This window comes from Ammospiza caudacuta, chromosome 11 (assembly GCF_027887145.1).
Source record: "Ammospiza caudacuta isolate bAmmCau1 chromosome 11, bAmmCau1.pri, whole genome shotgun sequence".
Taxonomy (NCBI): domain Eukaryota; kingdom Metazoa; phylum Chordata; class Aves; order Passeriformes; family Passerellidae; genus Ammospiza; species Ammospiza caudacuta.
In genome coordinates, this window is record NC_080603.1 from 24,529,941 (window position 1) to 24,557,073 (window position 27,133).

General features: G+C 44.3%; 1 protein-coding gene across 3 annotated transcripts in view; it reads left to right on the forward strand.

The window, feature by feature from the left end:
• Positions 1–9,015: 9,015 nt before the first annotated feature.
• GOLIM4 (golgi integral membrane protein 4) overlaps positions 9,016–27,133 on the forward strand; it is a 29,919-nt gene continuing 11,801 nt past the window's right edge. For 2 of the 3 annotated variants that reach the window (XM_058812052.1, XM_058812053.1), the window contains exons 1-7: positions 9,016–9,468; positions 21,533–21,607; positions 22,818–22,867; positions 24,135–24,188; positions 24,690–24,840; positions 25,998–26,080; positions 26,630–26,713. In XM_058812052.1, coding sequence (XP_058668035.1) covers positions 9,282–9,468; positions 21,533–21,607; positions 22,818–22,867; positions 24,135–24,188; positions 24,690–24,840; positions 25,998–26,080; positions 26,630–26,713 — 684 coding nt within the window. In that variant the 5' untranslated portion in view covers positions 9,016–9,281. The remainder of the gene's footprint in view (positions 9,469–21,532; positions 21,608–22,817; positions 22,868–24,134; positions 24,189–24,689; positions 24,841–25,997; positions 26,081–26,629; positions 26,714–27,133) is intronic. The other variant, XM_058812054.1, reaches the window with a different exon arrangement.

Genomic DNA, 27,133 nt, shown 5'->3' on the forward strand with positions numbered 1-27,133 from the left:
GCTGCAGCAGCTTTCTCCATTCTTTCAGTCTCTTTAGAGATAAACCAAGTTAATTTTAAGCAACCAGGAAGTCTACCTGAGCCATGCAGAAAGCTCACCATAATAAAATCCTATTTTATCGAAATTTGGCAAATTCCCTCTCCTCGTTGCTGGCATTTGAATGCTAGAATATCCAATAATGCATTTTGATTTCCAATTGTTTTGGTTATTTCACCCCTTGGAATACCACAGCTCTAGTCCAGATGTATTTTAATCTTCCTTACTGCCCCTGCCAAATTTCTGTTTCCCATTTGCTGAGTGCTCTCATCATGAGCAATGTGTCTATGTCACTTCCTCCCTGTGTGCTCAGGCTTTTCCTTGACTCATGCAAAGTGGAAGAAGCTAAGCCCAAAGGAAAACTGAAGCCCTTTAGGGTTGCTATTTTTACATACAGGAACTTCCGTGGGGCTGTTTGAAAAGGAGATTCCTTTTGAAGATAATAAACAACACATGAGAGATAACATTTGCAGTTCCTCTCCAAAGTGCCCCAGCCCCGGAGCAGGACAGCAGAAATGACACTCCAAAAAGCATAAAATATCCAAAAAAGCAGCCTCAGAGAACCAGGTTTCCACAGCCTGATGCTGCGGGGTTTTGAACGATTTGCTGAAACATGTGGACTGTCCCCAGTGATTGTGGATGCCCCATCCCTGTAAGTGTTCCAGGTCAGGTTGGAGGGGGCTTGGAGCAGCCTGGGATAGTGGAAGGTGCAGGGGATGGGGCTGGATGGGCTTTAAGGTCCTTTCCAACCCAAACCATTCTGGGATTCTGTGCTCTGCATCACCAGGCTTCTGGGGTCTCCTCCTCTCTCCCTCTCCTCCTCAAGGACTGGCCTGACCTCCTGCAAACAGATCTTTGATCCCATGAAATGAGGAGCAAGGGAGGGTCCCTTTGAGCCCAGAGACAAGAGAGGCAAAGGTGTTCCAGGTGCAGCACAGGGATCTGGAGCTCATTCCATTCCTTTTTGTTTTTTCTGTGAATTGCCATCCCCTTTTAAATGAGTCCCTTCTGGCAGGCACACACTGCAGTTCTGAGCCCCCCTGGACACGAGGTGATCTCACATTGAAAGCAGAGTGAGGGGCAAAGAGCAAGAACGTGCTCAGAGTGCACCAGGCTTGTCTGCTCTCAAACAGCAAGAGCCAGCCGGGTTAGGGAAACACTCTGGGTTTGTGCCAGGACCTAAATGCATTCCAGCTGAGAATCCTGGCGGCATTCAGAGGTGCCAGGGTGCCAGGCAGTGTGCAGGAATTCCACTGCAGGGTGGAATCAGGAGTAAAACCCCTGCTGCTGCTGCTCAATGCTCCAGTCCCACTCACATTCCTCTTTTACTACCACTTTTCTGTTGCTTTTGCCTAAGCAAACACTTCCAGCAGAAGCTTATATTTGAAAATCTTGTGGTTTATAGTTTACTATGAAAAGTAATGGTAGGCTTTTTTCTGTGCTAGCAGTATGTATTAAGTATTTTTCCATGTTATTAGGGGCCAGCTGATGGAGAGTCCCTGGCTGACTCTCCTCTACCTGGACACTTATTTCCATGAAACTTTCAGGAATGTCATATCTGCGATTGCTGCCCTCTGGTAAGGCTGCTTGAGTTAGACAATGAATTGCAAGGTTTGAAAGTGAACAACACACAAGCACAATGCCCTTGTCTGATTGCAACATCATTTCCTAAGGAAATGAAGTTTTTTTTTCAGTAAAACAAGAAAAGGCATGCACTGAGCTGGGCTTCATGGCTCTCAGGGACTGTTCATCATCATGGCCAGAGCACAAGAATGCCTGATACTGTCGGTGAGCAGATTTTGCTCTCAAGGCTCATTATTTACAAGGCAGTAACTCCGTGCAGAGGTTCTTCCCAGCAGCTGTAGCACTTCTTTATTCACAATGTAAATGTGCTGTGTAAATGCTTGTAAAACTTTATGAGCTCCATTGCCTCCGAGCACTTCAGCCCAGGTATGGTTAATAAACCCTGCATGTGCACTGTCTCGACCCCCTCCCCAGCCTTCCCAGGGCAATATTCCACAGGCAAGGAGCTCCCCTGCACCCTGAGCACTGTTAGGGGCTTTTTGTTACCTGCCTCTGACAGACACAGTCCCCTTGTAAGAGATTTAATTAACTTTACTTTTTCCATCCGCCACCTGTAGCCTCCATCTCACACACTCCCAGCCCTCCTTACTGAGCGCCCACACCACCATCAATGTTTTCTTTATTTCTCTAAGAGATTTTTTTAGGGTGAAAAGCAGCTCTCCTCGATCTTCTGGAGAATTCCCACTAGGTGGCACCGATATCCAACATTCCCTTTCCTGCGTGTGGATTCCCCTTGCTTTGCTCCAGGTCTTCTCTCCCACTTTTTTTTTTTTTTTTTTTTTTTTCTTCAGCATTTCCAAACTCTGAGCTCATCGGTTTTAATAACTACAAAAACAAACAGCTCACGGGATATTTTTTCCTCTCCTTACAGTGCTGGATGGATCCAAGCCAAAAGCCAAGTTATGTTTTTTTTTTTTTCACAGACAAAAAAGATCAATTTCCAGTGTGGTTTCTACAGCTGGTTCAGGAGCCTGACCGGTGCAGCCATTAATTATTTCTTTTATGACCTTCATCATTCGAGTCCTTAGAGGTTCTTTACTTTGCCATCCTCACTCTTGTGCATAATAAACCTGACCTCTGCAGGAACACCCTGTCTCCAGACAGAGCAGGGAGCTGGGAAACAGGGAAAGCTGTGAGGAAAACTGATGCAGCAGTGACTGAGAGCTGCCAGCAGCCATTCATCTTCCAGGAAATAAGAGAATGCCTCAAATGAGGCTTTGGTAGCAAATAAAGCACAATAGTTCTTTCAACAGGAAGTAGTCAAGAGTAATTAACACTAATAGGACTGAAGTAATTGTGGAGTTCTTGCAGAAGAGATTGAGATTTTTCAAATTCAGCCCTTTTCTCCACTCCTCCATACTCTTGTACGTTCCCAAACAAATATGTAGAATTCCTTTGGACTGGAACTAATTTTAGATGGTAATGTAACAGCAAAGCCCTTCCAAGACTAACAGTTAGGAAAGATAGTTGTGTTTTGGGAAAAAAGCCTGCACACATTTTCCTGGTGAACAGCGAGAAGTCAATAACTCAAATTAAACTAAAACTACTATTTGGGGATAACCCTGTAATTGACTGGATAAACAGCTTCTGTTTCTGAGTCTGCCAGGCCATGATAATATCATTAACAGAGATAACAGTCCCAAGAAAATGAATGTGGATATGGCTGTTGAAGTCCTGGGTTCATTTTAAGCTCATTTAAAATTCTTTATCTACATTTCTTCAGATTTTAAACAGAAATTCCTGGGTGGTTGTTTTTGTCTCCTCAAATTAACTTGACAAAGTAAGAGTTTCCAAACTCCATTTGAAAGACTCCATTTCAGATCCTTTAAAAGTCACAAGGACATCCCAGACATAAACATCAAGGAATGTGCATTAGTTCATCACTAATGTACATTCACTATCTTACAGTGCAATGATAATGTAAACAATTATGAAGATGGGATTGCTGGAAGGTCAGGCAGCTTTACAGCTGTGGGATATCAGACTCTGGCTTTTATTCAGGTGATGGAAAAACAAAGACTGTGAAACAAAAAAGGATAAATGTGACAAGACTGGAAAAAGCAGGGATGGAATAATTAAAAATTCACTGACCTATTTACTCCTGCATCTGCCACAGCCTCCGGACAGCCCAACAGGAAATGCACCAGGAAAAAGTAATCACTGGAGATTATCCTGTGTATGAGAGAGAAACAAAGTCTCCAGCCAGCCTTCCCAAGCTCAACAATTTCCTCTAACTCATAAAAAGCAGAATGCAACTGCTGTCCTTTGGAACAGCACCGTGGGGCAGCCCCTTCCCCTGCAGACAGGACAGAGAATTCCCCAACACTCCAGGCATGGAGAGCCCACCAGGCTCCCCTGGCCTCACACCTGCCTGGTGCTCCCCAGGAGCCAGGGATTTTCCCTCCCATTTGGGATTTTCCCTCCCATTTGGGATTTTTCCTCCCATTTGGGATTTTTCCCTCCTGGGATTCATCAGAATCCATGCATCAGAAAACCATGCAGAAGCAAAATACCAACAGATCCCTGTGAAAATGCAAAAAATGTGCCACTAGATCAGTGCCTAGAGGCTCAAATATCCTTCCCCTTAATTGTAGGAATATCCAGATTATCATTAGCACTCAACCATTATTATTTTCCTTTTTTGTTACTCAGGAACAGGGGTTTCCAATTGCAGATTTCTCATCAGGTGGATCACCTGGCCACTGTTTAAAAGACACGGGATCCTACTCTTTATTTTAAGTGTTTACTACTGTTTTTATGGAAGCTGTCATGTAGAGAACAATGGAGCATGTAATGGCATGAGGAGATTCGTTTTTTTTCCCTGGGGATTGCAGCAAAAGGCTGATCAAATTTCAGTGTTTCTTAGAAGCTGTTCTGCCTTGACAGGCTCCAGCAGGGCATGCACTGAATTTCAGCTGTGGTGACTGCATGGCAGTGACACAAAGTCAGGTATGGCCATTCCAAGTGCATCCTGTGTGGAAACGCAGTAAAGTGAATTTGTAGCTCCGTGGCAAATACAGCTCCAATACTACTTCCAAGTCCTGCTACGACAGCTGTACATTTGAATGCATCCACTTACCTGCATGAATTATTCACAAAGGATAATGGTTTTGAGCCAGTAAAATGACAAGAGTGTTTTAAGTCAGGAAACAAGATAAAGTCGCAGCGTAGCCTCCTCAGGCATCTCCACCAGGAACCACATTTCTCACATTTCTCAGTGGGGAATTGTTTAAATTACTCCTTGTACCCCCACAAATTTTTCTCACCAGTGTTTCATCCCCATTATTACAATGAATAATGAAATATTTACAAAAAGGTGTCTTTATATGCATCCATGAAGTAAGAATCAATCGTCAACTCCTGTTTCACATCCAGAACTGGGGGCACCAAAAAAATGAATGTCAAAGCTCTGATACCTTGGAGTGTCCAGTTTGGGATGCCTTATGTTTGATTATTTTTTCCCCCAGAATATTAAATAGCACAGAACTTTCTATATTAAAACACAGCCCTCCTGTTTTCACCTCCAATCTGGACATCAGCAAACAGAGCTCAGCTGATTATTCAAGCTGGACACTCAAACACAGCTCAGCTCTAAAAATCCTGATTTCCCCCAATGTCACAAACTATGACCTCAAGCAGGGGTATGTTCAATTTTTCCAGGAGCATTCCCCTCTTCAAGTCCAATCTTTTTATTCCTGCAGCTCCTGATTGCTAAGAGATGACACTGCAAGTTAAACCAGTCTTTGTATGTCTCAGTAAGCTTTAGCCACTGGACAAAAAGGTTAAACATCTGCAGCTGGAATGTACTTTGTAGCTGGAGAGGTAACAACAAAATGCCTTGCCAGGACATTCCTGAACTTCTGGCAGGCAAAGAAATGTTCTGTGTCTTGTGTGGGACAACCTGCCCCATGCATTTGCATCGCTTGGGATCCCTGATCCATTGACTGAGAAGATTAAAATAAAATAAAAATAAAAATAAATAAAAGACCTGCTGCCTGATCTGTTTAGCTGCTGTGCTCATTACACCATTCTGGAAAAACTCAAAGCTGTTCAATGATCATTTTTATTAGAGATGTAATAATTGTGGCATCAAGTTTAGTGAAAAACAGTGACAGAAAATACAAGAAAATTATTTTACGAGGAGGAAAACAAACAAAGGAAACAAGCAAACCAAAAAATGTAGTTCTGTGGCGTCCAAATTACAGAGGGGTGCACTTCCCACATCTTGTGGTTGATGATGAGGACCTGTGTCCAAAGGAAATGGGATTTTTCTGACATCTCTCCCCTGGTCAGGTTCTGTTACCCAGGTCTGAGTGCATGGAACTTGCAGGGTCATAATTTATACATTTCTCACAACTTAGAGGAACTTCATTTTGCTCAACGTTCCTTGGTTAACCTGGTGGAATTGGCCAATCTGTGGCCAAGGGCTGAGGCTTGCCCAAGGCTCCTGTGGCCAGGAGATGAAAGCAGAGCTGACAAATGGCTCTGTGTGAATTCCTGCCCCCAATTCCCCCTGCTGGAAACCACCCATCCCTCATCTCTCCTGATTACATCAGTAACGTACCCAGAGATTAGGCCAAGTTGCATTTCTCTCCTAGCAACTAATTTAATGCTTTTTAATCTATTACAGCCTCTTTTAGGTCCAAACCTTTCTATTTTGGGACTTCTAATTCAAATTTGCCTAATAGCTTTGCATAATAGTCCCTTGCTCCCAATAAATTCCTCATTTCAACTTTAATTGGTTTGTTCATGGAGAATCACAATTTACACGAGGTGAAGAGATCTATCACTAGCAGCTCCTGAACATAAGTAATATTTGATTAAACAAAATGAGATAGTAATTTGCTTTTTTTTTCCCTAGTATTTGTTAATGATATTGCCAATTTCTACTAGCAGGGTATAAAGTATATTTACACCATAATCAATTAAATGTATTTGGAATAGATAGTAAATAACACTATGGGTTCAGTGTCCTTTTAAATTTACATTTTATCATTTTAAACATTGTAAAATGTCAGCCAATTGTTCTCCAGTGCAAAGTAATCAAAACTGAAGACACAGACTGGTTTTATGAGTGGTGATGTAAGCAACAAGTGGAAACACAAAAAAATTAAATCATTTGAAGAGCTGCAATGCTGAAGTATAAATCACCCCCAGTGATTTGAAAGTCTGAGTCCAGAAATAAAGAATTATCTCATTTTACTCAGCAGAGCTCAGCCTGAAGAGCCTGGAAATGGAAAAAGCACAGGAGAGCTCTGAAGGAGTTTGGTAGAGGGAGGGGAGCTGGAGCTTGGGTGATACTGAGAAACTTCCTCGAAATACTATTGTGAAAGAAATGGATACTCTAAACCAGCATGAAAATACCTCAACTTGAAACATTCATGGTTGGAAAAAAAATATTTTAAATGTAACTTTAAATGAAGCTTCCTAAAGACAAGGGAAAAGGGTTTTTTTTGTTTGTTTTTTTACTTTTTTTAATCATCACTGTTTCAAAGCAAGTACAGTTCCTTCTAACTCATAATTTCAAACACTTTGGTCCTGAAATGAGAATGAGGGATTCCATTAAATGAGACTATATCAAACAGATACACACATAGAAATCATATTAGCTTGTGGTACTGACTGTTATTAATTACTGGAATATGCAGAATATTTGAATAAGAAATTCTTGAGCTTCTTTGATGTTGTTTTTCTATCAAGGCCAGAATAATGCCTATGCAAAACACAGATTTATGAGTTAAATAGATTTAGGGAAAAAAAAAACTTTGGCGTGTTAATCGGATTTTTTTTTTTTTGCTTATTTTTCTAGTTTAGCTTGAGAGTTGGTTGGGTTTTGTTTGTCCTGTAATAAAATACACGAGGAGAGGGAACTGTATTTAGGCTAAGTCTGAATTTAAGCTGATGAAGTACATGTGACACATTTTTTGGCACCACAGGGGGATTTGGGAGCACTGAATTAGGATGGCACATTTTGGGGATGCACCAGTGGCCTGGGCTGGGCTCTGGGGGAAGAAAAGGCCAAGGACAGCGAAGGCTGTGACAAATAACACCCAGAACAAAGTGCAGCCAACAAGCTATGAAAAAATAGATTAATGTGATGAGTAGATTTAGATGGGATACTGGGGAGGAATTCTTCCTTGTGAGGGTGGGAAGGGGCTGGGATGGAATTCCCAGAGCAGCTGGGAATCCCTGGCAGTGCCCAAGGCCAGGCTGGACAGGGCTTGGAGCAGCCTGGCACAGTGGAAGGTGTCCCTGCCATGGCAGGGGTGGCACTGGGTGGTCTTTAAGGTCCCTTCCAACCCCAATCATCCTGAGATTCCACGAACACCTCAGGGGCATGGCCACAAGAGGCTCTTTGGGGCTTTGCCTTTCCCGTGCCCCGGAGCCCCACACGGTCCCGGCGGTGCCACTGGGGCACGCGCTGCGTGTCACCACAGCTACCACAGCCCCGGTGTCACCCACTCTGTCACAGCCCCGGTGTCACCACAGCTACCACAGCCCCGGTGTCATCCCCTCTGTCACAGCCCCGGTGTCACCACAGCTACCACAGCCCCGGTGTCACCCACTCTGTCACAGGCTGGGCGTCACCACAGCTACCACAGCCCCGGTATCACCCACTCTGTCACAGGCCGGGTGTCACCACAGCTACCACAGCCCCGGTGTCATCCCCTCTGTCACAGCCCCGGTGTCACCACAGCTACCACAGCCCCAGTGTCACCCACTCTGTCACAGGCCGGGTGTCACCACAGCTACCACAGCCCCGGTGTCACAACCTCGCTGCCACAACACGGGTGTCACCCCCGCTACCACAGCCCTGGTGTCACCCCAGCTGCCACAGCCTGGCTGTCACTCCGGCTGTCACCCCCTCTGTCACAGCCCCACTGTCACAGCCCCGCTCATCACCACATAAGCCCCGTTCCCGAGGCGGTCCCGCACCGGGAAATGCGGGAATGAGGGGCTGAGGGGATGCGGGAATGCGGGGATGAAGGGCTGAGGGGGATGCGGGGCTGCAGGGATGAGGGGGATGCGGGGATGCAGAGATGCGGGACTGAGGGACTGAGGGAATGCGTGGATGCGGGGCTGAGGGGGATGCGAAGCTGAGGGGGATGCGAAGCTGAGGGGGATGCGGGAATGAAGGGATGCGGGGCTGAAGAGCTGAAGCCGGAGTGTGGAGGGGCGGGCGGGAAGTGCGGCCCGCTGCGGACGGACGCGGCGGGCACCCAATGCGCTCCGGAGGGAGGGCAGAGCCCCGCGGCCCGACCCAATGAGGCCGCGCCCGGAGCGGGACTTCCTTCGGGGATCCCGCGGCGGGGGAGCCGCGGCCGAGCGGGGACACGTCAGTGCGGGGCCCGGAGCTGCCTTTGTTCCCCGCAGCCCCCCATCCCGGCCGCAGGGATCCGCACACGGCCGCAGGGACGCGGAGCATCCCCGGCATGAGCCCCGCCGCTGGCCGCATCGCAGAGGCCGCCCCGGGCGCCGCGGCCGTGCCCGTGCCCAGGGGCTGAAACGCTGGGCCGGCCCCGCCTCCGCCGTCCCTCCTTCCCTTCCTCCTTCTCCTCCTCCTCCTCCTGCTCCTGCTCCTCCCGGGGCCTCCGATGCCGCCGCCTCCCGCCCGCTGCTGAGCCGTGACGGGCGGGGACCCTCGGGACCCCGCCGGGGACATGGGCAACGGGATGTGCTCCCGGAAACAGAAGCGGATTTTCCAGACGCTGCTGCTGCTGACCGTGGTGTTCGGGTTCCTGTACGGGGCGATGCTCTACTACGAGCTGCAGGGCCAGCTGAGGAAGGCTGAGGCCACGGCGCTCAAGTACCAGCAGCATCAGGAGTCGCTCTCGGCTCAGTTACAAGGTACTCTCTCGGCAGGAGCCTCTGCTGCCCTTCCCCGAGGCTTGCAGAACACCCTCCTCTTCCTCATCCTCCTCCTCTGGCTGTCCAGCCTCTCTCAAAGTTTTGCTCCTTCTCCCTCTTCTTCTCCTCCAGCCTGCGGGGTTGTAGTGTCTCCCTAGGTGAGGTGTTGTGGATTCCTGCAGAGCTCTCATGCCCTCTCTCCCCGCACATCCCGTAGAGACTCTTATTTATTTATTCCCAAAGGACTGCACATCACTTGGGATTCCTGGCACAAAAGGGAAAGGCAGGCAAGCAGTGCAGACTGTGTCCAGTCTGGCATTTTTGTGGGCTTCTCCCACAAAAACTTCCTTGTCTTGCAGGGTTTTATGTTGAGCATCCATCTGCAGCTCCTGGGCAGCATAAACCTTAAATAGCTCCAGGATGGAGGAGAGGAGTATTTGAATAAAGTGGCTTTAAAGGGTGATTTAAAAGTAAAGTTCAAGTAAGTTACTTGGGTAAGGCTGTTCTATTACTTTTGGAATAACTTTGAATTTCTTGGCTTAAAGGTGCCACATAAATACAGATGCTTGTGTATCTTGGTTTAAGGATGCAGCAGATGTGGGTGTCCTGTAGTTGAAGATGAAAAGTTGTCCCTGTCTGACGTCTGCATGTCAAGATACCAGAAGCAAAGCAGCAGGGATGTACGTGAAACATCAATGGTCTGGGAAAAGGAAAGACCTCAGCACCTCTCTAATTGTCAAGTGCAAGGTTGTCAGGTCAGCACAAAGCTCAGAGCCAACTTTCAAGTTTTCTCTCTCAAAATAGCATGAAAGAAGAATCAGAGGATCTGCTGTAGCAGCACTAAACTTCAGGGTGATCCTCAGCCATCCTTTACCCTGTGGGAGCATCCATCAAAGCATGCCTGGCAGCACAGAGTTTGTGTGCAGAGAGCAGAGTTGGGTTTATGCTCTTAGATTCTTACAGTGATTACTTCCTTCAAGGTGTTCAGTCACCAGCTGACACCACCCTCACTTAGTATTTCAATTCCAGGTAATACCAGGGAGCTCTTTGCCAGAAACCTTCATTTTAGTCACAGAAAAGGTGTGAAGGTTTGGCTGGGCAGATGGCTAAAGGGCTACTCTTGCTAGGCTGTGCATTTGCCAACAGGGGACATAGGAACATCTTGTTCTCAAGGTAAAATTTGACAAGTTGGCTTTTTCTGTTGCTCCAGCTTTGCCAAAGAAGAATGTGCAAAAAACTTTGTCCTGCCACAGTGGGGAGATTCTCTGGATCAGATATGTGAGGTCTGGAATGCTGATTTGAACTTTCCATGCTTGAAACATGATTTTGAGTAGCCACCATCTATCTAAGCCTGTTCATGGGAGCTGCATTTTCTGTAATTCTCTTGCTTGTTTCAGTGTATCAATGGGAAATGTGAGCTATGGAGCAGGATCTGGTAACATTAATAGATTTGATGATCCATGCAATAAACTCACATGGTTCTGGGATCCATGCCAGTGTATCAAGCCCATTAAGCAGGAGAATTTATCTGTGCCAAGTATGGTAGCAGTAAACCCTGTTTAAAAAAAATAATCACTGGCAATTAAGTTACAGAATACAAGGGAAAATAAAATGTAACAATAAAAAATGGTTCTTTAAGTTTTCCTGTGTTCTGGAAGGGGCTGTTAGACCTAAGAGAGGGTGAGAGTCCAGAGGAATACTAAATGCAGCAGCAGCCCCTAGCTGCCTAATTTCCCACTAAAGGGAAGTTATATTCTTAAGGGCTCCAGAGGATCTGGGAAATAAACTTTTCTTCCTTGTCTTTCTGTAATGGCCTCCCCTGCACAATCACCTGGATTTTTGCAGAAGGAGTTTGTTAGTGAGGAGAACACAGAGAGCCTGTGCCCAGCTCACCTGGAGAGACATAGGCTGATTTGTGATATCCACCACCAAACTCCTTCCTGAACCTGTCCTGTTTAACTCTTTGTTATGGAACAACAGGAGGGAAGAGACTTGGAAACGACATAAAATGCTGACAGCAATTCCAGTTTGCAGGTGCAGTATCTGACTGCACTTTGAACTTTTGATTTTAAACAACCTAGCCTTTAAATCAACAATGTTCCTGTTGCCAAATTAAAAAAAAAAAAAAAAAAAAACAATAAAACAAACAGGAAAAACCCCTCTGCGTGTATCTGAGCTACGTCTCCTGGCTGTCCAAAGATTATTCTTTGAGTTTATTGCTTTATGAGAACAATAAAATTAAAGTATTGGTAAAGTAATGCAGCTTATCTTTTCCATGCAGCATAACCAGTTTCTCTATAGATCCTGGACTAGAGATAACTTTGGGGCCTGAAATATAATGGAAGCACCCTGAAATATTTTAAAAAGAAACCAGTTAAAGGGCAAAGGTAAAGGAAGGGAGGGTGCTGCAGCCACAGGTGTTCACAGCTCTCCTGGGTGACTGGATAAGACTTTCAAGCTGAGCAGAAAAGGATTCCTTGGACTTCTGTTTCCTGAACAACCATGTCATCAGGAGGCTTTTATAGGTTTCAATGTAAATACAAGAACAAAAAGGCAGCTTGTAAAAGTGCTGTTTTTGAGAGTGCTGAGGCTGCGTTGTGGCAGGCTGGCTGTGCCCCAGGAAGTCTGACTGGAGTGAATCTGTTGGAGGGCAGTGAAGTGTCACCTGTAGTCTGACTCTGTGTAGGGTTTGTTGTGACTGCTGGAGCCTGCAAAGGCAGTTCCTTTCCTGATTGCACACAGAGGAGCTTGGGAGCTCCCCTGTCGGGGTTTGTGAGTGAAACCTGAGTCCATTTGTGAAATGCCTGAGGTTCATGGACACTCCTGAGGTTATGGACACAGGGGCAGTTTAGGACCTGAATGCCTTTGCCCAAAATCTGAGTCAGGATCCTCAGCCCTAGCTCAGAGTGCAGCTCCCTTCACTTCCTGCTGTCCCCTCTACTGTTTTTCATGCTTTTATGTTTTTTTTTTCAAAAATGTAGGTGATAACAACATTCTTTTTGGTACTTGCCAGTTCTTTATGCCCGAATGAGCTGTTCTTTCTGTTTTTCCATGAAAAGCCAGCTGTCTTAGATTTTTATCTTTTTCATTGCCTTGTTTTGCTCAAACACAGCAACACCTGAAGGAGGCTCAGTCTCCTGGGAGTACGTGGGAGAATACCAAGGCAGAATGAACAGATCACTGGGAAATGGGGCAGGAGGTGTCTCAGAATCATTTCACACACACAGCTGATCTGAAGAGAGCTGTGGGTTTGGGGGTTCTGCTCTCCCTGGTGTTCACAGCTTCAGCCTCTCTGCTGAGAAGTGTTTGTGCCCCTTGGAATGAGCTCAGGGTACAAAGGGAAGGGTGGCAGACCTGGGAAACACAATAACTGGCTTAGTGAGGCTGGGATCTTAAACTCACCCCCTTTAGAGGATCAGAGTGCAGAAGATTTTGTAGAAGAATATCATACTTTGGTATTTTTCTCTAACAAAGTTCTGCTGGGCATGGAGAAAGTAGGGCTGCTTTTATAATCCACAAAGGGAACACCAGGGGCAAAATTCAGAGATGACACAAAATTTTTTGACTGCTGAGAAAACCTGAAGTCATTGTTATCTGTAAGGTCTTTCATAGAGGAGCTGATCTTCCCAGTAAGCTGATTATTTTAAAGTCTCATTCTCTGAGCACGATATACATTTGAAACGTGGAGATAATCTTCCTTAGTGCTTCTTAAAGTGATAAAAGCAAAACTTGATGCTTTTTGCTTCCTTTAAAACTGTGTCAGTGTAAGTATTGAACTATTGGCCATACAGGAACAGGCTTCAGTTGCTAGAGCAGAACCACACTGGGAGTGCAGGTGAGTCTGATGGTACCTGTGATTGCTGCAGGATTGAAAGTATCCACAGACATCTTTTTAGCCCTTGCAGCTTCTGTCTTCTCATCCTCTCGGTGTTAAGTAACCCCTTGTGTACTATTTAAATCTGTTTAATCTGTTTTAATCCCTAATCCTAATAACAGCCTACAGTTAGTGCCTCTTTCTACCTTATTTTTTTCTGCCCTTCCTGTCAGCCTGATGGCTTTGTGCAATCTGTGTGCAGCCTGGGACTGTCCAGTGATCCTGGCAGCCAGCCCAGCAGGGACTCTGGCCTTGAGAGCTTTCCCTGCTGTGGCCAAGGTGTGGATTTCCTCAGAGGTTTCTGATGCAGTGCTAGAAGGCAGTGGCTGTAAAGCAAATGTGGATTGCTCTGTGCATGGTGTGCCAGTTGTCCCAAAAGAAGCTCCCTGAGGGGGTGACCTGCTGGGGATTGGCAGATCTGTGGTGGCTTTATGATGTGGAATTGCACAATGCACTGCACACTCAGATCACAGCTCTGTGTCACCTTAGTGGTTAATATTTATCATATCTGTGTGCAAGCTGCACAGATGCCAAAGCTGCTCTGACATCACACAGCTCTGGGTGTACTTCACTATCACATCCCTTTCTTACAGTGCCTTAAACTTGGACCTTGAGTTGGCAGGGCTGGGAGGAACCAGCACTACCTTCAATTTTTCACTTATTTTTCAATGCATCAGACAAGTAGAGCTGCATCTGCTGCAGCTCCTGTGTGTTTGGCTGCTCTTCCTAATCACAGAATCCTGAATTCCTGTCATTCCTGTGGCTTCAGGCTGCACATAACACTGCAGCACTTTGACAGTGCTTTCCTGCTGCCTGGGAGATCCCTGGCAGCACTGTAAGAGGAGAGGTTGGTTCTGTGTGTGCTTCCCCTGAAATGGCAAGTGCAGCATCCCAAATTCTGCTACCTGGCTTCCTGAAATGGAAAGCTTTGCTTTGTAACCTCCTCTGAGCACCTGGCTCCATTTTTTTACCTCCATTCACATTTTTTTTTACTTCCTGAAATGGAAAGCTTTGGGTTGTTGGATCCTCTGAGCACCTGGCTCCTTTTTTTTTACCTCCATTCACATTTTTTTTTACTTCCATTCACATTTTCAATTGATATTTCATATTCTGCATACTTAAAAAAACATTAAATACTTGAAATTGTGCAGAATTTGAGTATGGAAGAGGTATATGGTATAATGTATATTTGTATATATATGCATAATATGATATAATATAATATGATATGATATAATATATTATAAAAGATAATATATATTATATATTATATATTATATATAATGTATATAATTATATTATATTATATTATATTAATATTATATATTTATATTAAAATATATAATGTATATTAATATATAATAAATATATATTTATATAATATAATCTATATATATGCATTTGCATGTACATATATGTATAAACTAGATAGAGATGTGTTTGGTTTGCAGCTCACCCTCAAGATTTTGCGTTATCTGGAATTATCCAGCTCTTCCTCATAACCCAAGTACAGAAAAGGTGCTGGAACTTTGTTCAGATAATTAACTTAGAGAAGTTTGTTTCAGGGTCCATAGCAGAATTTCCATGTCCAGCAGCTGAATTCTGACTTGAAAGGTAAATTGAGCACGTGCCCATATTTATGTGAAACCCACGCCCAAGTGCTGTTTCATTGTGGAAACACCAATTCCAGGATAAATCCTGGGTAACCAGAGCTGCAGAATTCCCTCTGCACCCCAGCTGGAGCCTGGCTGAGGATCACAGGGCAGGAATTTTGAGCAGAGTGAGCTCATGGGGTGGGTTTGTTCCCTGGGCTTTGGTGCTCTCCCTCCCCACGTTGACACAAGACCTGCTGCAAAATCACACAACGTGCTGCAAAATATCAAATATTGGTTACTGCTGGTGGTTTAAGCCTCCTGAAGCTTTTCAGTGGTGGAGCTGAGTGGACACTTCAGGAGGGAGGCAGGATGGGTTGATGGTGGTGAGTTTGCATTCTGGCTTCTTGGACACTCATATTCCTGCCTGGCTGAATTCCTGAGCCTTAAAAATGATGTTCCAAGCACATTCATTGTCTCACTGGGCTGGCTGTTGGCTTGTCAGCCTCTGAGTTTGGGTGGAGCAATTTATGAGTAAGGTTTCCACCCTCTCAGGGATGTGAGTGCCCATTATAGCATCTCTGGTGTGCTGCTGAGGATGTTGCCAGCAATTTGTGGCCAACAGAGTTCGCTTTGCTCCTTTTGGAATGGGGTCCTTGCAGGGAAAAAGTCATTTAATCCACCCTGCTGAAAGTCAGGTGCTGCTTTGAGGTTTGATGGTAATGAAAGCTAAATAAATCAGATTACTGGGAAAAAAATGAGCTCTACGGAACGAGTAATTAAAGCTGAACCCTTTGTTGGGTGATTTTCCTTGGGATTTTCAGGATTCAGGGGTGTGAATTTCTAGTCATGTCAGAGCCTGAGGTGAGCTCTTGAGGAGTTCAACCTGTCTGGATGCTGTCCTTGTTTAAGGAAGGGTCTTGTGAGCTGGATGCACTTCTGATCTTTTTTGTGGTTACCCAAAGCTCCTGAGATTTTCCACTTTGTATTTTTAACTAATCAATGAAAGAAACTGCAATTGTTCCACATTGTCCTCTGCATTTCCCCTTCCCCTAAATGTACCTGAAATTAGCTGCTATCTTATTTTCCTGAGGTGACTCAGAGCCCGGAGTTTGGCAGTCATTTCCAGGGATTAATTACAGACATGATGAGAGAAGCATGATCTGCCTGAGCTCCCAGAGGAAAGAGTAAGGAGCCTGCTTCTATCCACACCACTACACCCCACTAAGCCATTTTCAGTCAAAAAATGAATCACAAACTCAAACTCTGGATTTCTGGGTGCAGTTTGTGCATCTATAGGTTGGGCTTTTTTCTCCAAGCTGTATTTTGTACTAATTCCTGAATACAGATATTTATGTGCATCCTCACACCACGTAGATCCAATCACTAACCCTTCATAAAACTGAAAAAAGTGTAAAAGACTTTTTGAGGGAAAGAACAGGCCCTTGTTTCCTGGAGCTGAGGGTTGAGCAGACCCAGAGATTCAGAGGTGATGTGAGAAGAAAACTGTTGTCCCTGCAGCTTTTATCAATTTCTATGTGTTTTTCTGCTAATTTTAGTCTAAAATCACTAAAATCACAGGTTTAGTTTGAGCTGTTTGCATTTATCATCACTCCAAAAAAACCCAAACCCTTTATCATCTACTGGTATAGAAAAGCAGCAATGCTGATCCCACCTGTGGTACCAAGGGTTGGAAGAAACCTTTTGTGGAGTGCACTAGAAATCATTTCTGGAAACATGATCTCCTTCCTGATAAAAGTCAGGTCTGAAGCCTATCTGTGAGGGATTAAATATTTAATCACATTTAATACCCCTTCTCCTATTTATTTTTAGCAGCAGCTATTACAGTTTACTCTTTAAACATGAGAAATCCTTCCTTCTGTCCCAACTTACCTTACATCTGTTGTTTCCTAGAGGTGTTATTGACTTCTAAGAAAGGCAGTGAGTGAGGCAGCCTGAAGTAAATGTAGATGTTTGCTCCAGTTTAAAAATTCATTTTCCTGTCATCCTCACGATAAAATAGAGGCCACAATGATCCCTTAGAAGTACAAGTGTGTGGGATGCATTAATGTGCCAAATTCTCCAGTATTCCCCATTTTTCAGAACTGCGGGGAAGGCAAAACTGGAATTGCTTACTGGAACTTCTTCCTGGAATACTGAGTAAATCAGAGGAACAGGTTTATTTTAATTGATAGCTCATTTTTAGTGCAGGATCTCTGAAAGCATCTTCTGCTTTCTCTTAAAAATCCCCTGAATGTAAAGATCCAGGTATTATATACAAACTTTTCAAAATATTACTACTCTGAACAAAGAAATGCTTAAGGAATTCAGTCAAAGCAGGGGTCATTTTTAAAAGCACAACTGCCAATGTGTGGTGTGGTTTTCCATGAGGAATTTGACATCACTGGTTGTAATTACACAGAACCATTACTTGATCATGTGAGTAAATTGCAAAGTGTAGGAGTTTGCTTGGAAGTCAGGGTAATTCTCATAGTCCACACAGTGCCAGCTGTGGTTTGCAGAGAGCAAAATGAGAGCATCCATCCCTGCCTGGGTGTTCCACAGTGCAGCCTCACACACAATCAGTTTCACTTTCCCTTGGTCTCTATTTCTGTCCTTTTTTGTGGAAATTCAAACCAGAAAACTTAAAGGACACAAATGACTAAATTTATACATTATGTTGTTTATATATTGTGGTGTTTACATATTGTGTTTATATAATATATTGTTCAATATATTGTAAATATTGTGGCTGGGAGCAGCCTGGTCTGGTGGGAGTGAAGGTGTCCCTGCCCATGGCAGGACGGTGGAACAAGCTGAGCTTTAATGTCCCTTCCAAGCCAAACTATTCCAATTCTATGATAAATAAATGGGTTTTTTTGTAGTGTTGTTTTCTTGCTCTGTACTTAAAACAGAGATTTCCTAGTCTTTATTGTGTGAATACTTCAATTTTTCCAAGATATTTGCAGTGTCACTGGAATATCCATTTATTGCTAAACCCTCAGCTGAGTCTGTGAAATAGATGGACTGTGATACTGAGGCCAGCATGGCTTGTACTGTGGTGGGGAATCCTGCTGCTGCAGCTTGATAAGCTGTTCCTGATAAGATTATCACTAGTGAAATCAGTGGATCTTGTTTGAAAGCAGATTCACTGATTGAAATACAGGGCTGGAAGCTTGGGGAGCAGGTCTTGTTACATTAATAATATTTCCTACCAGCATGAAATGTGTCACAGTTGGCATGAAATGTCATCTGAGGTCAAAATTGTAATTATTGTCATTGGATTAGAGAATTTATCCTACACCCCACATTGAAGGGGTTCCTCTTTGACTCGTGGAAATGCTTTACTCTCAGCAAAAAGCCTTTTTCCATAGTTTACATTTTAGCTGGTTCTATTTGCAGGGACAAGAATGGGGAATTCACTGTTTTTATAGCAAGTCTGTGTTCTGCAGACCTTCCCAGCATCACCAGAGAGGTGCCAGGGTGGTTTACCCCATGCTGCTGGCTCAGTTCAACTCTGCCACAATGTGAGGGAAAACAACACTGAGTGTTGCCAAGACTACTGAAATCTGCTGGTTTGAAGTGAAAGCTACTACTGTAAGCTCAGAGAGAGATTTCAGAATTGTGTAACAAGCACTCATGTTGAAATTAGTTAAATTTCTTGTATCATGTATATTTAAATCCCAGTGTAATCTTAATTTTCCAGGGATCTGTGGCATTTTAGACTCTGGATAATCCTTCTGACAGACCAAATGATTAATGTAACACAGTCACAAAATTTCTGATAATGTAAACAAGGAAATTCTTTCTTTTAAATGTACAATAATGGCTTATTTTGCTTACTAAGAGCCTTATTGCTCAGAGGGGCAGAGCAAAGATAAGAGAAGGAACGTTTGCTGTTAAATAATCTCAATTTCATCACCTCCCTGCCTGCTGTGTTGTAATTAACGCTCAGCCCTGGTGGAAGTGGTGCAATCTGGGAACGTGCAGGGCATTCCACACCTCCCTGCTCCCTCACTTCCTTCTCTTTATGGGGAAAACCTTGAGGACTTGATTTTATTGGGGTGTTCTCCAGGAGTTCTCAGTGTTTCCCTGTTGAAGGTGAAAGGTCTTTTATTGACCTGTGAGGTTAACAGTTGAGTTTGTGGCTCTTTGTTCATTATTGTAGGTTACGTTCTGTAGGTAATTTCAAGAATTAAGCTGATACCTGCAGTAATTCCAGCTTTGGGATACTGCCTATTAGCCATTAAATGACAACATTTCCCCCCCTTTTTTACCATTCTATTAAATATAACATAGAAATAAAGTTCAATTATTTTTATAAAGATCAGTGCAAAATTAAAAGCTTACCCTAGGAAAAATGATTTGTGTGTCCCAGCAGTGGGATTTTGTCAGATTCCTTACATAGGTTCTACTTTTCTATAAAACCTGTTTTTCAGTGTATTTACTTCTTTCAGATTCTTGCTCAGACATCTTGTATCCATGCTGACAGTGAAAAAGGAGAAATTCCTTCTGTAGTAACAAGCCCCTTAGATAAAGACTAGGAAATCTCTGTTTTGAGTTAAATTTCCTAACTGGTGGAAATAATTCAAATTTATAGGAGATTAACTCCAGTATGTATTTAAAAATCTGAGCAAGTGAGGAAACAGGGGAGCTGTGCTTTGTTAATAATTATTTTTACTCAACATGCATTGCACCTGATGGACTTTTATCAGAGGGGAACCTGCTGGGCCAATCAGTAACTGAACTCAGAGGGCAGAGGTGAGGGAGGAGGTGTTTCCTTGTCCTTTTTAATCACCTGAGGGGTTGTTTTAGCACTTCTCCAGCTTTGGGCCAGTGTTTCAAGGATTGCTACTCAGCAGGTAGAGGACGGGCTGCACTGCCTGTGTTCAGACCCTGCAGGTGCAGGGTGAAGCCCAGAGCTCAGCAGGGATGCTCTGAGAGGTCCCCAAACCCCAAATCCTGCCTTCTGCTGCTCCTGTGGTGGGTTGGCTGTGCAGGGTTTCCCCCCACAGACACACTTGTTAAAGCAGCAGCAGGAGCTGGGGAAGGTGCACTTGCAGATGGAGAAGTGGAATGGAAAATGTTCCCTCCAAGTCCATTTGTGGTTTCGTGTGTCTGCCAAAATCCCTGTTCCACCCTGATTGCATGGGAGGGGAAGCCCATTATGGATTTTCATTGCTCTCCTGAGCTGCTCTGCTGCCACTGTTCCTTTTGCACAATAATTCAGCATTCACCACCTTCAGGGCTGAAATAAAACCATCACTGTAGTGCTCTGTAGTGCTTTTTTTTTCCCTTTCTCCAAGCCTTCTGGTGACTTTTTGAATATTCATTCCTGCTTGTTCCCTTCCAGAGGGTGTTGATACATTGGCTCATCCTGACTGATGCCCTTGACTTTAGAAGATAAATAGCAAAGTGGAGATAGGTGCCAGGGATTGATTAGCAATCCAGCTTCAGAGCTAAAACATAAACACTTAGAGATAAGGCTGCAGGATGCACCTTGGTGGAATTAAGAACTTATTTTAAGGTGCAAGAGGAGTTTTCTGTAGCTGCCAAGATACAAATCTTTATTTGATGCTTCTTGTTGAAGGCTTGCATTCATCAATGGTTTATTCTCAGACAATGAGTTTCCTGGTTGTGATGGAAAAATCACTCACTGTTTTATTACAAATTAATAACTCAGTAAAAGAATGCAAACTGTAATTTGGGCAGTGAAAGATACTTGTGTTAAACTGAGTTTAAACACGTATAATTGTAATTTCCAGGTGTTTTAATTGATATCTTTGCTGCAAACTTGGCTGTTTCAGATAATGAGAGGTGAGGAAGGGTAGATAGGGAGTGATGTGCCACATCCCAAACTCCATGTCCAAAGCACAGCCTGAATGAAATCTGCTTTACTGGCAGCCAATGGGGAACTTCGTGCCAGAGGACATTGGATGTCCTAAACACACCTGGACACAACAAACAAAGCCATAAATGTAAACCCCATTTTGGGATGGTGTCTGCAAAGCATGGGCAGCTTGGACACTCCTTGGGAGTCATTTTTGCAGGGAGGCAGTGCACAGGAATGCTGCATTCCCAGCTTTTGGAAGAATTTAGGGTGGCTCCCAGGTTGCCCATGGCTCAGCAGCTGAACTCCAGGAGCTGTCCTGCCCCTGGGCATCTCCCTTCCCTCCCTGTGACACTCTGTGTGCTGCCAGGAATTCCTCTGGCAGCAGAGCTGCCCTGTCTTGTTTCCTTGTCTGTGTGCAAACAAGGCAGGGGAGGATGGAAACGTGGAAAATGTCCCTGCATTCCTGAGAAGCAAAGAGCCTTTGGTAGCTCCACCACAGCTGGCTGCCTCCACAAACAAATCCCTCACCTGGTTATCACATTCTGTGTTAGCCATGCAAATAACCCAGGATTTGGGATCGATAAAGGGAGCAAAAAGGGAAAAAGTTACTGTCACAAGGGTTACAAACAGCCCTTTATCCCATGACCTCATTCCACTTGTATTTTCCTGGTGCATTCTGTGCCAACACTCCCTGGGTGTGTTGGGGTGGATGGTGAGGTTTGTGTGTGTTATGAAATGAACTGTGAACAAAATTTCTCTTTTCAGTTGTGTATGAGCACCGGTCAAGATTAGAAAAGTCACTGCAAAAGGAAAGGCTGGAACATAAGAAGGCAAAGGAAGGTAAAAATGTACTTTTTACTTTGATATTTAACTTGATTATATCAATGGTTTTTCTTCAATTTTAATGTTTTTTCTTCAGTTTTAAATCACTTGGGTAATATATAAGCAATGTATTAGGACCCACTTGGCAGAGCTGTGTTGCTCCTTCTAGTAGTTCTTTTTTATTTAATCTTTTTTAATCAGATCTTTTTAAAAGCAATCATCTCTTTAATACTATTTACAGCTGACTGCAATATGAATTAATAAACAGAAAATATGTTTGTATCCATGTACATAAAAACCTCAACATGTATGTGGGGTATGGGCATGTGTAAATACTGTCCTGGTATGCCAAAAATTCAAAACTTGTACCAAAACCTTGGGATCTTTTCCTGCATTCCATCAACTGGGAACTAAACTTGGGATCAGTACTTTTACACATGCTTTAGAGTGAGCACATGCTCATACACCTTTTCCTGATTAAAACTAAATTCTAGGTGTGGATGAGGCAAACACAAATTGCATTTCATGCACCTCTGTGTGCCCTCTGTGAAAGTTCAGCAGGATTCAATCCTCTGAGTTTCCTCAGCCTCTAAATTCACTGCTGTTTTCAGGGTAGAGCCTCTGTTCTTCCTAAAACTGAGGCCTCAGCTGCTGAATTAAAAATACGACTTTAGCAGAGCTGACAGGGAATGAGCAATGATTCTCACCGTGCAGGTCTCGTGGGTTTCTGGTGCCATCTAGTGTGGAATGCTCCTGCTGCTACCCGAGGGGAGGCACCTTCTCAAACCCTGCAAACAGACAGAGGTCAAGAAATAAATGAGGAAATGCTTTATTATTTCCAAGAATACACAGTTAATAAATGGCCTTTTCCTTTTGAATGATTCTCTTGGGCCTCTGCTGAGAGAGTTCATGTGTCAGATTTAATCACCCATCTGTAGATTTGAGCGTGAACTCTGCGCCTCTCACTATGGTATGAAAACTTTACTTGAAAATATTTTATGGAACTTTTTAAAGTTTGTGCATTTTAAGAATTTGCTCGTTTTGTCAAATTCTCAATAGGTTGTTTTTCTTTATCTTTTTTTTTTTTTAAGATCCTTTGAAAATTGTTTGTGCATGAATATTCAGCTCTTGAAGAGAATTTATGTACTCAACAGTCGAGTTATTCAAGCACAGATTCTCGTCTTCCTGGCATTTTTTTTTCATCATTACTTTCCCTTTTATGTTGCAGATTTTCTTGTTTATAAACTAGAAGCACAGGAAACACTAAATAAAGGAAGGGTAAGTCATCATGCCTAGAACAAGTTTTTAATAGCTGATGCTATTTGAGTTGCAAGGAAAAGGAAATACTTTGCAATTATGACTGTTCAAAGGAAGAGATCTTGCAAAATACTAATTGAAAGAGCTCTCACTCATCCCAGTTCTACTCTGCATTCATAAGTGCTCTCCAATTCCTAATTATTTGAGCTATAGTGGGAGATACTAATACCTCTCCAGAAAATTAATTTAGAAAATAATCCCCTGTTTATATTATGGTAGTTCAAACGTGATGTTGTTTTATTTAAGGGGAAAGGGGAATAAGAAGGTGTTAGAAATCTTTTTGTAGCTTAGCCCCCAGGGAAAATAACAGTGACAGCTTTCTAACACATGGGCTTTGAACTGGAAAGCATAAAGACATCAAGAAACTTTGTTTTATATACCAAGTGCCAGAAGGAAAGCTCTATCTGGCAGAGGACCCAGAAACCTGTAAAGAACTCTTTATAAAGCAAGTAAATTAGGATTTTATGGCTATTTCATGTTGAAACTGGGGAGCAGTTTGGGAGCTGAGGAACAGGAGTTAAAATAGGTTATTGCTGTAGTAGGTGCAGAGTGTGGGAGCTTGCTCTGCTCCAAAGCCAGGGGAGGGATGGATTTGTGTCCTGGGGAGCTCCAGACCAGAGAGGGATGGATTTGTGTCCTGGGGAGCTTCAAAGCCAAGGGAGGGATGGATTTGTGTCCTGGGGAGCTCCAGACCAGGGGAGAAATGGATTTGTGTCCTGGGGAGCTGGAAAACCAGGGGGGAGATGGATTTGTGTCCTGGGGAGCTGGAAAACCAGGGGAGAAATGGATTTGTGTTGTTGGGAGCTCCAGACAATGGCAGGGATGGATTTGTGTCCTGGGGAGCTCCAGACCAGGGGAGAAGGGATGGATTTGTGTCCTGGGGAACTCCAAGATGGATTTGTGTCCTGGGGAGCTCCAAACCAGGGGAGGGATGGATTTGTGTCCTGGGGAGCTCCAAACCAGGGGAGGGATGGATTTGTGTTGTTGGGAACTCCAGACAATGGTGGGGATGGATTTGTGTCCTGGGGAGCTCCAGACCAGGGGAGAAGGGATGGATTTGTGTCCTGGGGAACTCCAAGATGGATTTGTGTCCTGGGGAGCTCCAAACCAGGGGAGGGATGGATTTGTGTCCTGGGGAGCTGCATCCCTTGGCTGGTGACTCCCAAAGCTGTGTGTGCAGAGCTCAGGGGGTGTCAGGGGGTTTCACACGAGTGTTTTTGTTTTGCAGCAAGACTCCAACAGCAGATACAGTGCCCTGAGCGTGCAGCACCAGATGCTGAAGGTGGGTGACTGGGGCAGCAGAGCACCTGTGCAGCTGGTTCTGCTGGGGGGACACAGCCTGCTGGCTTCTGGCACCACTGCACAGTGCCAGGGTGTGGACAGTGCCTTCCTCTAACAATTAAAATCTGGTTTCCTGCAGTTTTTCCTAGTCAGGCTTTCCAGTGGGTAAATCAATCTTATCAGATGCAATTACTGGTAGGGAAGGCTGACTTATCAGCCCTCTTGTATTTTGGCACGTAGGGATTTTCTGAGCCACATTCAGCAGCTCCCAGGGGGACAGCACAGCTCTGGGGTGAGGTGACACAGCCCTGGGAGAGGAGCCTGCTCATCACAGAGATCATTTTGTGTTTGGAAGGAGCTGCAATGTGCATGCTTTGAATAATAACCTTCCTGTTATGAATGCTTCCTATTCATCTGCACTTACTAAACAAATTGCCAAAGACAACATTAGCCAGATCTGCAGATACAGAGCTGTGCCAGTGTCCCAACTTGGTGTTTGCAGAGTCAACACGAAGAGCTGAAGAAACAGCACGCTGACCTTGAGGAAGATCACCGAAAGCAGGGAGAGGAGTTCAGCAGGACATTCAGTGATCACAAGGAGAGATACCTACAGCTGCAGCAGGAGAAGGAGCAGGAGATCTCCAAGCTGAAGGGTAAATTTAACCTGTGTCTGGCTGCCCACGTTTAATTGGGTGTTTGGCTTTGTGTGGTGTGAGAGAGATATTTTCTCTGTTCTCACTCACAGGTCGTTTGTGCATCTTCTGCCTCCTGACAAGTTCCATTTTATTGATGATTTTCTGAGGCCTCTCTCTGAAATCTGCTGTGTTTCTGTCTGGGTCACAGAAATAGCAAAAAACCCAGCACTTAAAAGCCTGTCCAGTGTCAGAGGTTATTGAATCAGTCTTTAATTTTTAATTCTAAGACTGGTATAAACCTGGGAAGAAAGGTTTGCCTCTTTTTGTTTGTAGCTGAAAGGCAATCTAAGAATACTTGCCACTGCTAGCAGACATGTAATTGTGCCTCTTTCTGAAGTGACTTTATTTACATTTTATGCCTCCTTTTTCCCTGTATGTGCCATCTCCTCTGGAGCACATTGCCCCTGTACACTTGGGTGATGAATTCAGTTTTTACTCTTGGCATCCACAGTTTCCTGCTGGAGATTCTGGGCAGTTTTCAGGCCTCTTCCATCCTCATTACACAGTTCCATGGAGCAAAAGAATGGGGCTGTGTCCATCAGAGCCTTCTCTGCCACCTGTCCCTAACACAGGGGTTGGTTCTGGAGCTGTTTGTGTTCACTGCAGGCAGAGGTTGTTTGTTGGCTCCAAATCAACATCATGTAAAAATTGGGAATAGAAGGCTCTGTCTCTGATCCCAGAAGCTTTTGCAGCCATCTGGGCATCCCTTCCAAAGGAATAGCTGGGTCCTGTGACAGAAAATTGTCTCTCACCAGGTGTGATGTGGGGAAAGAGGGGAGGGTGCCTTCCTCTGTGCCTTTCCTGGATTCAGATTTCCAGAGGGAATTTTGCCATCTGCAGCACCCAGCAGGAGCAGTGATGCAGAATTCCAGGTGCAGGCTGGGTGCACTGATAGAAAATTTCACCAAATGTTATGATTTTCTGCTTGAAAATGGAAAGCTTTTAATAGGAGAGGGAAGAAAAACAAACCATACAATTATTGTACCTAATTTTTACTACAGCACTCGTGTGGGATTTTATGTAGATTGTGTTACGGTCTTAATTTTAGTGCTTAGCCTGGTGTTACAAATCCAGCCAGGTTTAAACTCTGTATTTTTCTCATTTCTTTTCAACAGAAACCCTGTATAACTTACGGGAGGAGAACAGGCAGCTGAGAAAAGCTCACCAAGACATTCACACCCAGCTGCAGGATGTCAAGGTAGGCCTGGCTCTGAGAAGCACTTTAAAAATCATGAGGAAAAAAAATTCCTAAGTTTTCCCAAGCCCAGAACAGGCTGTGCTGTATGTGGGAAAAAGGAGAGGAATAGGCTGGACTGGATTTGTCTTTGGCCACCTGGACTTTAAGTGTATGCCCATAAAAAAAATAAATGGTGTTTAGTATAAAAATCAGGATTTGGTTTTACAAGTTAAAAATCAGGTTTGATTGGCAGAACTCAATGCAAAAACTCATTGGCAAAACTCAATGCCAAAACTAATGTTTTCCATCTGTTTTTTTTTTTAATGTCCATCAACATCTACCCCTACTTTTAATTTTATTTTAGTTATGCACATCCTGGCCTCCAAATTGCCTTCCCTGGTGTCCTTGCTTCCTCTGCCTGTTTAATATGTATTCCGCATGAAATAAATAAATTCCAGCTAAGGATTTTCTTTTCAAAATAAATTGAATTATCTTCCTAGTTCAACCCCCCCCAAGTGATCTTTAGAATGAACTTTATGTGAAACGTGTGATGTTCTTCTTTTTGTGTAGCAACAGCATAAGAACTTACTGTCCCAGCACAACGAGCTTGTGGTGACATTGGAAGACCACAAGAGTGCACTAGCTGCTGCTCAGGTCAGAAGGAAAGCAGCTCCTGCTGGCTCTCAGCTTCCCAAATCTGTCTCCAAACCTCTGCTGGCTGCAGGGTGCTGCATGTGCCTCTGGCATGGGGACCCAGGAGTGCATGGCACAGAGGGGCTGCTCCCCAGAGGGCTCAGGGGACAGAGCAGGCTGGGGGCCAGCCCAGCAGTGCATGTGGTCCTGTCAAAGAGTCTCTGCTTCCCTGGGAGCTGTCAGTGCCTTTCTGTCTCTGTCCTCTCTGGTGGAACTGCTGTGAGCACCCTGCACTCTGACCCTCACATTTATCTCTGAGCCCTGGGTGCTGGTGCCGGATCTCTTCTTGTGTGTGCCTGGGGAGGCTGTGAGGTTTTCATGCAATTCCAGAGTGGGCTGGAAAAATCTCATCCAGTGCCACCCCTGCCATGGTGACACCTT